At 45.5% G+C, this 15,082-nt stretch overlaps 1 protein-coding gene across 5 annotated transcripts in view; it reads left to right on the top strand.

The window, feature by feature from the left end:
* The window catches only part of wcd (U3 small nucleolar RNA-associated protein 18 homolog wicked), a 49,868-nt gene extending 44,151 nt beyond the window's left edge, over positions 1–5,717 (top strand). For all 5 annotated transcript variants that reach the window (XM_045736138.2, XM_045736093.2, XM_045736076.2 and 2 more), the window contains one exon: positions 5,433–5,717. In XM_045736138.2, coding sequence (XP_045592094.2) covers positions 5,433–5,597 — 165 coding nt within the window. In that variant the 3' untranslated portion in view covers positions 5,598–5,717. The remainder of the gene's footprint in view (positions 1–5,432) is intronic.
* Positions 5,718–15,082: the final 9,365 nt, after the last annotated feature.

Raw genomic sequence — 15,082 nt, 5'->3', positions numbered from 1 at the left:
TGCCTATGATGTTTGGAAATAAATATTCTCCTCTCATGGCTGTGTTTACTAATAATGCATATTCTGGGCCGATATCTAGCATGAGGTTTTTGGCGGTCTAACGGGCTTCTGGTGGCCCAGTTATTTGGTGAATATTGCAGCGCCTCGGCATCCTTGTATGGCTTTGGGTTGTGGCTTTCATCTGGGGGTCTTTTCTTTATCCTGACTCCCTCAGATCTAACTCCTCCCTGGTAAGTGTCCAGATATTCTCCTTCATGGGTAGTTAGTTTCAGGAAGCCTCAAGGGGCTTCTCCCAGAACACCAGTGTTGAATATACTGTACTGTAATGAAACACTTCTTTCTGGGGAGCCCCGGTGGCTCCCTGAATAACCCCCTTCCCTTCCAGGTACTTGGGTGGGTCTTATTTCTGCATCAGCATATGAACTGACTGCTCAGACCCGTGTAGGAGTGGAGGTGGGGTGAACAAACTCATACTAGTTTGGAGACATTTGATTATTTTACATAGTTGGAGTTCATTAGGCAAGTTGGGAGAATTGTCTCTTTTGAACCCAGCAGTGGTTTGTTCCGACTTTCTGAATTCCTTCCTTGGTGAGGCGGTGAAATGTCACTGTTCCTACCGCCTCTGTGAGGGGGCCAAGTTCTGGCTATAGTCCCCAGCAAGCCTAAGAATCCCAGGGCTGATGCAACCTGGTAGATGGGAACCATCTCAGTGTTCTTCAGGGAACCATCAGGACTTACCCATAAAGAGGTATTTCATTACATTCAGTGCTGTTTTTGGGGGCACCCCTTCGGCTCCCTATCTGGGCTGATATGAATGTATTAGACCCTGGCATTAGTCAAAGCGAATGGAGTTCTTAGGCCAACCAGGGACCATGAGCCAGAACCTGGCCCCCTCAGAGAGGCACGAGGACCAATGGCCTATAGAAATGCGTGTGGTTGTAAACATTCTGTGTCTGCCATCGACTGGGTTTGGTACCCAGAAAGGTAAGCGCCCCAAAACAAACCCCTATTCTGGTTAAAATATTGCTACTGAAAGCCAAACTAATGGACAGAACTCCCTAAATGAAAACAAATAAACGAGCATGACGTCACCACTCTTCCCCACCCCCCCCCCACCCCGAGAGGAAGGAAGGAGAGGGGGGGCCACAGACCCCCCCCCCCCCCTCCCCCAGTGCCGGCTATCCACCCTGCAGTTCTGTGGCTGATGTGAGGCTCTGGCAAAGTCATGCGACTGGCTCCTAATTTCCAGTCCTGTGCTTTGTCCTTGGTGGTGTGCGAGCCAGGAGTATATTCACAAGTACTGGACTTGGGCTGCATGCGCCTAGGGTCACCTTCCCTAGGTGCCTTGTAAGTACTGGCCTTGGGGTTTGGGGCCATCTTCCACACGTCACCTTGGGGGCTACCTCTGCAAGGTCTTTGCTGCTTAGTGATTGGCCACCCTTGGAGTCAGCTGGGATGTTTCATTCATCCCTGTTTGCCTCTGGGTAGGGGGTAGTATTCGTCACCTCTCATACCAGCCGGCTCTGTTCCACCTGGGTACATTGTCCTCTTGCAGGGTTTTTCTTTTTTTTACCTGGTGGGGGTTCTTCCCCTTGGTTTTGGCCTCACCCGATTGTATCTTGGTGGTCCCCTGCTAGGCCCCTACGAGTGTACACATCCCAGTGGAGCAATTTTATTGGTAACTTTAGGCGCTGGTTAGCAGTACCCTGTCTGGGCTTCCCTTAGCGTGAGTTCCGTCTAAGGGTCCCATGGGCGCATCTGGGTTTGATGGATGTGACCCCTGGGTTCCCTCTCGCCTCGTGCGAGTTTGAGGGTTGCTCAGTTCCTTTGGGTGTTAGTCGCCTCGACTTTAGTTCAGTCTGCGCCCCAAAGTCTTTCCCCTGCTGTGGTTCGTTCTGGTCCTCCTCCCCTGCTTCCAGCTCTGAAACATCCGAGGGTTTCAGAGTCGGGGCAGAGTTTAGTTGGTTTGGAGACTCGGGCTGTCTCGGGGGATGCCCCTTCCGGGGTGGCTACGGAGGCATTCGAGTCGGTTCCTCCTGCCGAAGCATCTGGGTTTGACCAGTGAGCCCTTTCCTTTTCAGGCTGGGGCTTTGGGGTACAACTTGGCCTCGGGTCCTGATGTAGGGGTTCTCGGGGCTGGGGAGGGGTTGTCTTGGGGGCCCCCATTGGACTCCGCTTGAGTTTTGTATTCTCCGAGTGGGGCTTGCTGTTACAGGGAGTGGGGTTTTCCTCCCTTCCATCCCCCCCAAGTTGGATTTGGTGTCGACCCGACTTCATCATGTCGATGCAGTGTTCGCTCTGCTCGTACGTTGGGTTCTCACAAGGGGCATCAGCCCTTTCGTGGTTTGTCTCGTTGATGGGCAATGGGGAGAGGCTTGCGCCGTTTGCTCATGCCTGGTCTCACGATTTGTGGACTTTTCGGATCGTTTCCGGCGGCCTGCGGTCGTGTTGGGTGGCCCCTCCTCCTGGGGGTTCGCGGCTGGCTGAGCAGGTCTCTTCTCCTGCACTCTGTCAGGTCATCTCGGGATGAGTGCACTTGAGCGTGGTCGAAATGACAACGTCCCTCAGGTGGGTTTCCCGTCTGTTTCCAGTCCTCAAATGGGACTGTGACTGTGCAGACTTGCAGTTCATTCTGAACTTGTCCCGACTGAACCCCCGGGGTCTATTGCCACCTCCTTTCGGATGACTATTTTGTCCCAGGTCTGACTTCTCTTGGAGCCGGGCACTTGGTTGGTGTCCCTGGACCTCCGAGACACACATTGGCAAGTCCCGATTCATCCGGGGTTCAGAAACTGGCTCAGTTTTGTTGTGGGACATCAGGCTTACCGCTTTTGTTGCCTTCCTTTCGGCTTGAATCTGGCACTTCGCGTGTTCACACGCCTTACCCGGGTCATTGTGGCCCGTCTGCATCTCTTAGGTGTTCGGATTCTGACCTACCTCGACGACTGGCTGGCGTGGACCAGACAAGCCGGTCCACTTGTGTGCTCGCCAGGGATTTGGTTCTTTCCCAGCTCGCCGGGTTCGGGTTCCTGGTGAACTAGAGGAAGACCCATCTGGTTCCCTCTCAGGCTCGGTCTTGTGTGGGGACTCTTGGACCACTTCCTTGTCTCTCCCTCTAGAGTCTCTGCTTTGGCTGCAGTCCTACCTTCGACTGTTTCTGGGGGGCTCCTGAGTCACCCAGTGGTCTCTTGAGGGTTTGTGCAGGAGCCTGAACTTTGCCATGATGGTCTACCCGCCGGGTCAGGTTTGGCTTTGTAGGCTGTTCTGGTTCCTTCGGGGCCGTCCCTTCCACCTCTCTCTCGTGATTGTTGGGTTCGACCCTGGGGGCCTTATGTCGGGGGTCCATCCTTCCGTCGGGCCCACAGCACTGTGCAAGAGTTTGTCGCGGTGTGGGAGTTGCTTCAGAGGATTCGCGTCGCTTGCGGATCAATGATCCAGCTCTATTCGGACTGCTGACTGGTGGTTCGTTGCCAGAACCGTGGGGGTTGCATGCAGTCCTTGGTTCTTTGGGGCTGGTCATTTCGGGTGACTCGTCTACTGAGTTCTCAGGGTTTGGCTCTCCTAGCTGTTTGTGTTTGGGGGTGAACAGACAGGCCATCCTGGCGAATGGCCCGTCTGTTTATTTCCCTTTCCATGGAATGGACAGTCGATGCCGACTCCTTTAGTTGGCTCTGCTGGACGTATGGGCTCCAGGAAGTATAGACCTCTTCGCGTTGGCGTGGTTGAGGCGTCTCCCGATATATGTGGTGCCCTTTCCCAACTGCGAGGCCGTCGGGGTTGATGCTTTGCAGCAGGACTGGTCGAGGTGGGGTTACCTTCATCTCTTTTCCCCGGTTCAGCTGTGACTCCAGGTCCTAGCTTGCTTGGAGACTTACCAAGGGAGAGTAGCCCTCTTGGCTCTTTGGTGGCCAGCCCAGCCTTCGTTTGAGGTGCTGCTTGCTTAGTGTCCGAACCCTGGGTGTTTCCCGCGACTCCGCCTCTTTCAGCAGATCGGTCCGGTCTGTTACCAGGCTGGTTTGATTTTCTCCTCGAATCTATCACCACTTGCATGGCAGCCCGTCCTCCAAACAAATATCCAAAGGTGATTCTATGCACCCGCCAAACCCCGTTTATGAATGAAAAATGGGTTACACATGACTCACAACTGATTTCATTGAAACACTTCCAGAACAAATGCTTCACTGACAAATTTCGTTTGAATCACAATGCTGTAAATGCTTCACCCACGTACTACAATTAATTGCCAACAGAGCCTAAACATGTAACGTAACCTAACCTATATATGCACAATATGCTAATATATTATAACATTAATTTATATATGAGAAAATTCCCATATTGAATGAACAGCAACGTAAAAATTTATGAATGCGTCTGTGGGGTCGAACCACTAGATGTAATGGACTTGAATGAAGGACAGGTTGTGTATGATGAGCAAGTGGATTCGTTTTTGGTGTCCCACCTGCGTGCTTCGTCTCGGTGGCAGTACAGTATGAAGTTTTCTGGCAGTATTTCCGTTATTTCGCATGCGCCACCTGAGCTATCCTGGTCCTTGGATCAGGTGCTCTTCTTTCGCCCTTCTCCTCGATTTGTGGTGGTCTCTTCGGTTCTGGATTGTTTGGTGAAGGCTCTTCTTGTTGGCATTGGCCTCTGGGGGGGTCGGATCAGGGAGCTTCATGCTCTCCTGGTGAAGGCTCTCTTCTTGTTGGCATTGGCCTCTGGGAGTCGGATCAGGGAGCTTCATGCTCTCCTCCAACGCAGGGGTTTTTTGCTCTTTTGGTCCTAGTGGTAGGTTTGTTCGGTTCCAGCCGCCGTCTTCTTTTCCGACAAGGAATGAAATTGCTGCTTTCCAGAGGTGTCCTTGGGTGGTTGATGCTTGGTTGGTCAGGGTGGGGGTGCATCATGTGCTGTGTCCAGTTACGGCTCTTCACCGTTACCTGCATGCCATGGCCTCGGCAGCCGAGGACACGCTTTGGGCTGACCTGGTTTCCCTGTTCCAGGGTTTGGATCTTCCAGGTCATCCACAAGGTTATTCAGTCCAGCCAGCAGTCTATTCTTGTGCTCACGATATTCATAAGTTTGCTGTACTGGCTGTTGTCTTCGGTAACACGTCTTAGGCACAGGGTTTTTGGAGGTCGAACAGGGTTCTGGCCGCTTGCTACCTTGTCAACGGTAGAATATTCATATCGGCCCAGATAGCTCCAGGAAAACTCAGGGTCTCACCCAGAAAATGGCATTTCATTACATTCAACACTGTTTTTAAGAATACTCATAATGCTGTTTGTATTGTGAGATGCCTGGCATAAGGATCATAGATTCATACCTAAATTGGTTGGATCTTAGATTATGAACTCCTTATAAATATAGAATGTCTGTATAAATAAACTAGACATTGTAAATAAATACTATATTGCTTTTTGTATCTTTGACAGGTACACTTCCCATCAATGACATACTTCAACAATTTCCCTGGCGGACAGTATTCTTTACGTAAAGTGCAAGTTCTTAACTTCTCTCCTAAAAGTGGCTTCTTAACTGCAGGGAATAATTTTGGATCGGCTCTCTTGTACAGACTGCAGCACTTCTCCAGTTATTAGGAAATTGTTGTTTATTGAAGATATATCATTGTCATGAATAATATAAATATGTATGTATATGGGATCCACTGGATCAGAGAAGGGAATAAAAGAGTATTTCGAGAAAAACACTAAATATAACGAGTATTTGCTTCTCCTACCACCCCATTATTATTATTGCTATGCACTTTATTATACAAGGTTACATACTTGTATAGGTAATTGGTGACAAAATGTAAAGTTTCAGAGGAAATAGAGGGAAGTCTCTTTCCTAGAGGCTGTAGATTTCTTTGAACTCCTCCGACGCCGGGCATGAACCGGGGATGCAGCGGGCATGGCTTCACTGGATTGCCACACTGAGGCGCTGGAAAAGAAAGCTCTCTATTCTAGGGTCTTGTGTGTAATTACCTAAGTGTAGTTACAAGATGAGAGCTATGCTCGTGGTGATGAGAGCTATGCCCGTCTTCCCAGTACTCTTTGTTCCAATTGTCTACCACTCATTTGCAAAAAAAATTGGCACCTGTTTTCTTAGCTTGAATCTGTCCTCTTGTTCGTGAAGGTGCTGGTTTCAGAAATTTCTCTTGTCAATTTGGTCAATTTCTGTTAGTATTATGTAAGTGTTGATCATATCATCTCTCTTTTTTCTTCTAACTTCTAGTTTTGTCATATTTAACACTTCTAGCCTCTCCTCGTAACTTTTTTTTTTTTTGTTTTTTTTGTTTTTTAGTTCTGGAAGTTATTTTGTTGCATGCCTTTGCACCTTTTCCAGTTTATTGATGTACTTCTTGAGATTTGGGCACCATACAACTGCTGCATATTCTAATTTGGGTCTCACAAGTCATGAACAGTTTTTTTAGTATTTCACCATCCATTTAATTAAAAGCAAATCTGAAGTTTAAAGCGACACATACGCTCCTCTTACAATGTTCTTTATTTGTTCCTCTGGCGACAGTTTGCTATCCAAAACCACCCCTAGGTCTCGCTGTTTATTAGAGTTCTTTAATTCCTTTCCACATAATTTATAAATTGTGTGTGGTCTATTTTCTCCGATTCCACATCCCATAATATGGCATTTATTTATTGAATTCCATTTGCCACGTGTCCCTCGAAGCACATATTTTATCTAGATCAATTTGAAGGGCATGACAAGTATCTAGGTCTTATACATTCCCCAGTACCTTAGCATCATCATCAAACATGTTCATGTAATTCTGTATTCCTTCTGGTACCTTACCTTGAGGTTACCTTGAGGTGCTTCCCGGGCTTAGTGTCCCCGCGGCCCGGTCGTTAACCAGGCCTCCTGGTTGCTGGACTGATCAACCAGGCTGTTAGACGCGGCTGCTCGCAGCCTGACGTATGAGTCACAGCCTGGTTGATCAGGTATCCTTTGAAGGTGCTTATCCAGTTCTCTCTTGAACACTGTGAGGGGTCGGCCAGTTATGCCCCTTATGTGTGGTGGAAGCGTGTTGAACAGTCTCGGGCCTCTGATGTTGATAGAGTTCTCTCTCAGAGTACCTGTTGCACCTCTGCTTTTCAACGGGGGTATTCTGCACATCCTGCCATGTCTTCTGTTCTCATGTGATGTTATTTCTGTGTGCAGGTTTGGGACCAGCCCCTCAATTATTTTCCACGTGTAAATTATTATGTATCTCTCCCACCTGCGCTCAAGGGAGTACAGATTTAGGCTCTTTAGTCGGACCCAGTAATTTAGATGTTTTACTGAGTGGATTCTAGCAGTAAAGGATCTCTGCACGCTCTCCAGGTCAGCAATTTCTCCAGCTTTGAAAGGGGCTGTGATTGTGCAGCAGTACTTCACTCTAGAGAGCACAAGCGTTTTGAAAAGTATCATCGGTATAGCATCTCTAGTGTGAAAAGTTCTTGTTATCCAACCTGTCATTTTACTTGCAGTTGTGACGGCTACTTTATTGTGTTCTTTAAAGGTAAGGTCTTCCGACATGAGTACACCCAGATCCTTTACATTGCCTTTTCGTTCTATGTTATGATTTGCCTGAGTTTTGTACGTGGTTTCTGTTTTTATATTTTTAATTTTTCCGTAGCGCATGAGCTGGAACTTATCCTCGTTAAACACCATATTATTTTCTGTAGCCCATAGAAAGACCTGATCTACATCTAATTGGAGGTTTGCCATGTCCTCTATGTTGCCAACTGTCATGAAAATCCTAGTGTCATCTGCAAAGGATGATACAGTGCTATAGGTTGTGTTCTGGTCTATGTCCGATATGAGAATGAGAAAAAGTACTGGAGCAAGCACAGTACCCTGGGGGACTGTACTGAAGCAAGCACAGTACCCTGGGGGACTGTACTGGAGCAAGCACAGTACCCTGGGCGACTGAGCTCTTTACTGTTGATGGGCTGGATTTTATTTTGTTGACTATTACACATTGGGTTCTGTTAGTCAGGAAATTGTAGATCCATCTGCCTATTTTCCCGGTACCTGTAATTCCTTTTGAACGCATTTTATGCGCAATAACACCATGGTCACATTTATCAAAAGCTTTTGCGAAATCTGTGTAAATTACATCAGCGTTTTGTCTTCCATAGCATCTAATGCCATATCATAGTGGTCCAGCAACTGCGACAGGCAAGAGCGCCCTGTTCTGAAACCATGTTGTCCGGGGTTATGGAGATGCTGTGATTCCATGTATTTTGTGATCTTACTTCTTAGCACTCTCTCAAAAATTTTTATGATGTGAGATGTTAGTGCTATCGGTCTGTAATTTTTTGCCTCTGCCTTATTTCCTCCTTTATGGAGTGGTGCTATCTCTGCTGTTTTGAGTATGTCAGGGATAACGCCAGTATCTAGGCTTTGTCTCCACAGAATGTGAAGGGCCTGCGAGTGATTTTTTACAGTTCTTGATGAATACGGAGTTCCAAGAATCCGGGCCTGGTGCAGAGTGCATAGGCATACTGTTTATGGCTTCTTCAAAATCTAGTGGGGATAGGGCAACGTCTGATATATGATTTGATGTTGGTATCATATCCATGAAAAATTCATTTGGGTTATCAATAGGTAGGTCGTATATACAGACAATGAACATTACTGGTGCAAAAACTGAACCCTGCCAACATACATCCACCCTCTCTTCCCCTCTCCCCAAGTATACATTCTCCAGACTCTACCATACACTCTTCCTGCCCTCCCTGCCCCACCAGCCAGTCATACATCCTGCTCTCCCTGCCCCACCAGCCAGTCATACATCCTGCTCTCCCTGCCCCACCAGCCAGTCATACATCCTGCTCTCCCTGCCAACCATACATCCTGCCCTCCCTACCCCACCTGCCAACCATACATCCTGCCCTCCCTGCCCCACCTGCCAACCATACATCCTGCCCTCCCTGCCCCACCGTCATACATCCTGCTCTCCCTGCCCCACTAGCCAGTCATACATCCTGCTCTCCCTGCCCCACTAGCCAGTCATACATCCTGCTCTCCCTGCCAACCATACATCCTGCCCTCCCTGCCCCACCTGCCAACCATACATCCTGCCCTCCCTGCCCCACCTGCCAACCATACATCCTGCCTCACCTGCCAGCAAGATAGGAGAGTGGCAAGCAACCCTGATGTCTGCATGTTTCAATCATGTACAAACAAGGATAATGTCATTTATGCATGCAATGTTTATACAATAAATTGATGTATAATAAATTACACTGTTCTTCCCTCTATATCTGAAAAAATATGCCTTTAATCAAATGTAGAAAATTATATAATTGCTGACAATTTATTCCAAGATTGATTAACTTGATTAACACGAATTTTATTCACTACAATTAAATATACCTTTTTGTATTTTTCTTATCTATCTGCAGTATATTGACCAGACCACACACTAGAAGTTGAAGGGACGACGACGTTTCAGTCCGTCGTCATCCCTTCAACTTCTAGTATGTGGTCTGGTCAACATACTTCAGCCACGTTATTGTGACTCATCGTCTGCATATCTACAGTATAACTATCAAAGTGGAAATTTTCCACAAATACAGTTGTGACACTGTATTTGTAACAAAAAATCTATGTAAAGGATCTCGGGTTTATCACTTACCTTTACAAAACACCATTAACCCTTAAACTGCGCATGGCGTATATATACGCCATGAGTAAAATGTCCCACCATGCGCATGGTATATATATATGCCAAAGGGTGCCAGGCACGATTCAAATGTCCCGCGGTGTAAAGGGGTCACCCATACCATAGCCAGGGGCGATTGTAAACAGACGTCATCTTGAAAAAAATCTAGTGCAGGCCTCCTTTGTTTCCCAGGCCTTAGTTAGTGGCCAGACACCATGGCGAGCGCATCGTGACCCAGCGTCTGACCTCGCTCAGCGCACTGCAGTCTTTGACCGAAGACAAAATAGCCAATGAATTGTTCAAAGACGTTGATGAATCTGATATTGATGAACTGGGATATAGATGAGGACTATACACAGCCTGAGGAAATAGAAACCACAGATAGTGAGGGTGAACTGTGTTGGCGCCACGAGAGTGAGGATGCCACAAGAGTCACCCGCTACTACTCAACACCACTTCGCGCCCAAGCACTTAGTTCATGTGTTCCATTGCAAGTTTATGATATGATCAACGAGTCTGAAACAGGTGAATCATTCTTTGGTTTTAGTGATGTAGAAGCGGAGAATAGTTTTGCTACACCTGCTAGTGCCAGTACAAGTTTCGCCGCATCAGCTACCCGCCAAGCCAAGTGCCGCCTGCATGGAACAAAATGGCGACAATGAGGAACAAATCCCCTCATGTTCCAATACTTTTCCCTCATCGAACCCTTCCTGCCCCTACTGTTGCTAGACCTGCTTCAGCTCCTGGTCCCCGGATTCTTTGCTGTGGTGCAGCTAATGGCTCTTGGAAGACAGCAGGTTTATTTGTATGGAGTGATGGGGAAGATTTTGTTCCACAAATTCCCAAATTTGACAATAGAGATGTGGGAATTACAGATCCTTTCCCCGATACAGGTGACGAAATGAGTGAAATGGACTTCTTTACTGCATAATTCGATGAGCCGCTCATGGAACATATTGTTCACGAAACGAACAGACATGCGACTGATATCATTAAAGGTGAGGAGGTATCGGAATTTTCACGACTACAGCGTTGGAAAGAGACGACTGTAGGTGAACTGTATGTGTTTTTAGCAATTTGTATGTTGATGAAACATTGTGTGAAACACGTAATATCACATTATTGGAGCAAAGACAACGCTGTTCCAACACCATTGTTCGGGCAATATATGTCCCAAGACAGATTTCTGTTGATCCTACGGTGCCTTCATTTTGCAAATAATGCAGACTGAGACACAGGATGATAGGCTTTGGAGGGTGAGGCACGTGCTAAATGACGTGATTGGAATGTTACGAAATTACTACGTACCAGCTCAGAAGCTGGTTATTGAGGAATCCCTTGTGTTTTTCAAAGGACGTGCTGCCTTCAAGCAGTATATTCCCTCAAAACGCCACCGATTTGGATTGAAATTCTTTGTGCTCTGTGACTGTGAATCAGGAATGGTGTTACACATGATACTGTATTCCGCCACAAATGTAGATATTCCTGCTAATGACCAACATGGCTTCTCAGGTAGTGTGGTGAAGGCACTGCTTGCACCATATCTGAACAAGGGCTACATACTGTGCACAGATAACTATTATACCAGTTCTTTACTAACCAAATTCTTGCTTGATAATAAGACTGGAGTGTGTGGAACAGTAAAGCCAAAACAAAAGGAAATGCCTGTGTTTGACACTGCCATGCAAGTAGGTGATTGCGAGGTAAGAAAAAGTGGTGCAATGCTTTCAGTGCGGTGGAAAGACAGACGTGAAGTGAACATGTTGACCACCATTCACCCTGGTACAATGGTAGACAGTGGCAAGGTGAACAGAACAACAAAGCAAATAATATATAAGCCAGATTGTGTGATGGACTACAACATCAACATGCGTTCAGTTGACAAATGTGACATGATGGTGGGTGCTGTAGAGTGTGTACGGAAAACAGTGAAGTGGACAAAGAAAATGATTTTCCACCTTATTGACGTAACAATGCTGAACAGTTACAACATGTTTCTTGTGAAGACAGGTAGAAAACCATATTCCGTTCATTTAGTTTAAAAGTTGTGAAACAGTTACTAGGTAAATTTGGCAAGGACACACCTGGCATACAAAGACCCATTCGAGACCCAATATTGAACCATGCTTCTGCACCCAGGCTCGCTTACAGAGAGGCCTTTCTGGTACACCAAATCAAGAAATTACCACCAACTGGAGCTCGTGCAGCAGGCCAGTGTCGGTGTGTTGTGTGTTCCAGCACCAAAATGAGGCCACAGAAACGTAAATTGATGTTAACGTGGTGCGAAGTGTGTGCAGTCCCTCTGTGCCATATCGACTGTTTTGCACAGTATCACAGTCTCCAGGAGTACTAAATGCGTAATACTGTACTTTTGTAAATAAATGTACATATCAAGTTAATTTTAGTGTTTATATTGAAAAAACCAAATACATTGTATATTTCCTGTAAACTATACCATTTTGGTGGGGATACTTGTGACACTAATATGTGAGCGCGTAGTGAGTTTATTATACCAGTTTTATTATAATACAACATCTAGTGATAATAATTGGAACAATACTAGCAAAAAAAATTATTGTAAAATGTGTCATAGATACTGTAAATAATGCAGTGAAAATAAATTCTCGGCAACTTGGCCTCCTGAGCGGCCGTGAGTGACGGCTCCCTGACGCATCACACTTGAGCGTTCACTTAACATGTTAGAAGATGAAAAAATATTTAGATTTTATTTTTTCTTGCGCACAGGGGTGTAAATGTCCTCAGGACCCCTTAGCAGCTTAAGGGTTAAGTAGCTGTCACAACAGCAAGAAAAACGACAGGTTGGATAACAACGACCTTCCAAACAAAGATGCCATACCAACGATGATACTTTTTAAGACACTAGTGCTCTCTAGGGTGGAATATTGTTGTACTCTAACAGCCACATTCAAAGTCGGAGAAACTGCTGATCTGGAGAGCGTGCAAAGATTCTTTACCGCTAGAATCCACTCTATAAGTCATCTTAATCATTGAGACTGATTAAAAGTTCTAAATCTGTATTCCCTAGAGTGGAGGCAAGAGAGATACATAATAATCTACATGTGGAAGATATTAGAGGCACTGGATCCAAATCTGAACACAGAAATAACATCACACGAGACCAGTAGGCATGGCAATATGAACAAAATACCTCCATTGAAAAGCAGAGGTGCAATAGGTACGCTGAGGGAGAACTCTGTAAACATCGGGGACCCAAGACTTTTCAACACACCCGCTACACATAAGGAACATCACTGGCCAGCCTCTCACAGTGTTCAAGAGTGCATCCAACAGCCTCGTTAACCAGACGACCAACCAGGAGACCGGGTCATGGGGCTGTTGAACCCTGGAAGCTACATAAGGTAGACACGAAGCAAGCTTTCCTGAGGCATATCATCATCCTGACATTATAAGGAAGAAAGTGTGCAGTTCAAACCAGGAGTGAAACCCTAACCAGGGAAACACAAGCTTTAAGGGGATCAGTCATAGGCCTTTCCAATAAAAAATATTTATGTGATTTTGTTTAACCACTGTGATGCGCCGAGTTTATTGTGACATTTCCCCTGTGCACATGAAACCAAGTGTTTCCTAAATATTCTTTTTTGTTTGTAAAATGATAAATTCCCTTCCCTGAACATGTTTATGTAAAAATAAATACCAAATTCCACTTACTTTGGCTGTGGGGACTTGGACAGTGATGTCATCATGGGCTGGCCGCCCATGTGTGAAGTTCCCAGAGGCGGTCGCGTGGGCCATTCAAGTATCGTGAGTTGTCACAAATATATTTTCAATTATTTGTTCTATGTATTTCCAATGCAGTTTTTATTTTTTTTATCGTATATGATACATATTTGTGTCCTTTACAATATGTATACAGTAGAACGTTCATAATGTTCCATGGAACTGTGATACATGTATCAGTAGTGTGTCCATAATAAATGTTTGTCGCAATATGGCTTGTTAAAAATTCACTAAAATTACAGTATGTACAGTTTCACACACTATTTACACAGTAACACACTGTATTACACACTCAGTACTTCGGAAGTGAGTAATAATTAACGAAGTAGTCCCTGGTACACAGCGTGACTTCGCTCTCGTTGCACCAGGTACAGTACAGAGATATTTTCGCTTCCTGTTTCTTCGTTCTGTGTGCTTACAAATAATGCACTCACGTACACCCTTGGCTTTAGTACCTGTAGGTGGTATGTAACCAAGCTTGTAAAGCGTAAGGTAGACTTGAAAAGATTATAGGAAAAGATCAATTTGTAAGGTCCCTGACTGGAAGAAATTCAGCCAACCTCGAAGAGTGTCAGTCAATCTGGAAGAGATTCAGCCATTCTGGAAGAGATTCAGCTATTCTTGAAAATATCTATGGAAAATACCACCATGGAAGTCGCTAACACTGTTCATCTATGCTACTTGTATCAGATGCATCATCACTGAACCCAGAAAATGATTCATCTATATATCATCTATATAAATTGGAGATGGCATAGGTGGGCATGGAGTGGTGCTCAGAGCTACAACTGTATACGCTCGCTGTATCGTCCTAATAGGTGCTGTATCACTTGCATAAGACCTTTGTGTTAGGTCCTTATTGTGCCTAGCTTCATCAATATCATGACCCTTATGCTCTTCAAGCAATAAAGTCTGAATTTCACCGACAGAGAGCAATCTTTCAACACCATGTCAAACAGGTTTTTGGGAGCCAGAGGCGCATGCGTCACCCATGGTTGCTCAGCACTAATCCAGCCAGCAGCCCTAGAACATTCTGGGAATTTTTTCCAAGATGGCTGCCTCTCACTGGAGGTCCTAAGAGCCCATTTCATACCCAACCTACTAGGAGCGTGTTTCGACCTTGTATGAAAAAATAAAAAATACTTTTGTCGGTTGGTACAGTAATGGGCGAACGGCATTTGGCGCAGTGCAGTGGTTAAAGACCAATTCCTCTGAGATGGAGGATGTCTGTTATTGAATGCATGATATTTCAAAAGAAACACATCTTGTTCTAGGTGCTATATAAATCTAATACAATATTATCACCTCTGAAGTGCTTGCACATTAACAGTTAAAGCAATGGAGTAGATGTATGAAACATGTCTTTTTCCTGTTTTAGGGGTACGAAGTAGAGGAGCAGCAGTATGGGTTACCACAAAGACATGTTTGGCGTTCTGGGGAGGTGGTGGGGGTCCAGTTTTAGACAAATCAAGTTAGTGCATATTCCATTTTGTAGCCCTTGTCATAAGGCAACACCAACTCACATATTAGGCTGCTATATGTCACACATGCAAAACATTTGTTTTGAGTTAGTCTATATTTGCCACCTTATATTATCTATATTTGCCAATTAGCTAATAAAGACATTACTTAATATCCTAAGGGTTTAAAACAAAG

This window comes from Procambarus clarkii, chromosome 1, assembly GCF_040958095.1.
Source record: "Procambarus clarkii isolate CNS0578487 chromosome 1, FALCON_Pclarkii_2.0, whole genome shotgun sequence".
Classification (NCBI taxonomy): Eukaryota; Metazoa; Arthropoda; class Malacostraca; order Decapoda; family Cambaridae; genus Procambarus; species Procambarus clarkii.
This window is presented reverse-complemented; position numbering and strand designations above follow the sequence as displayed.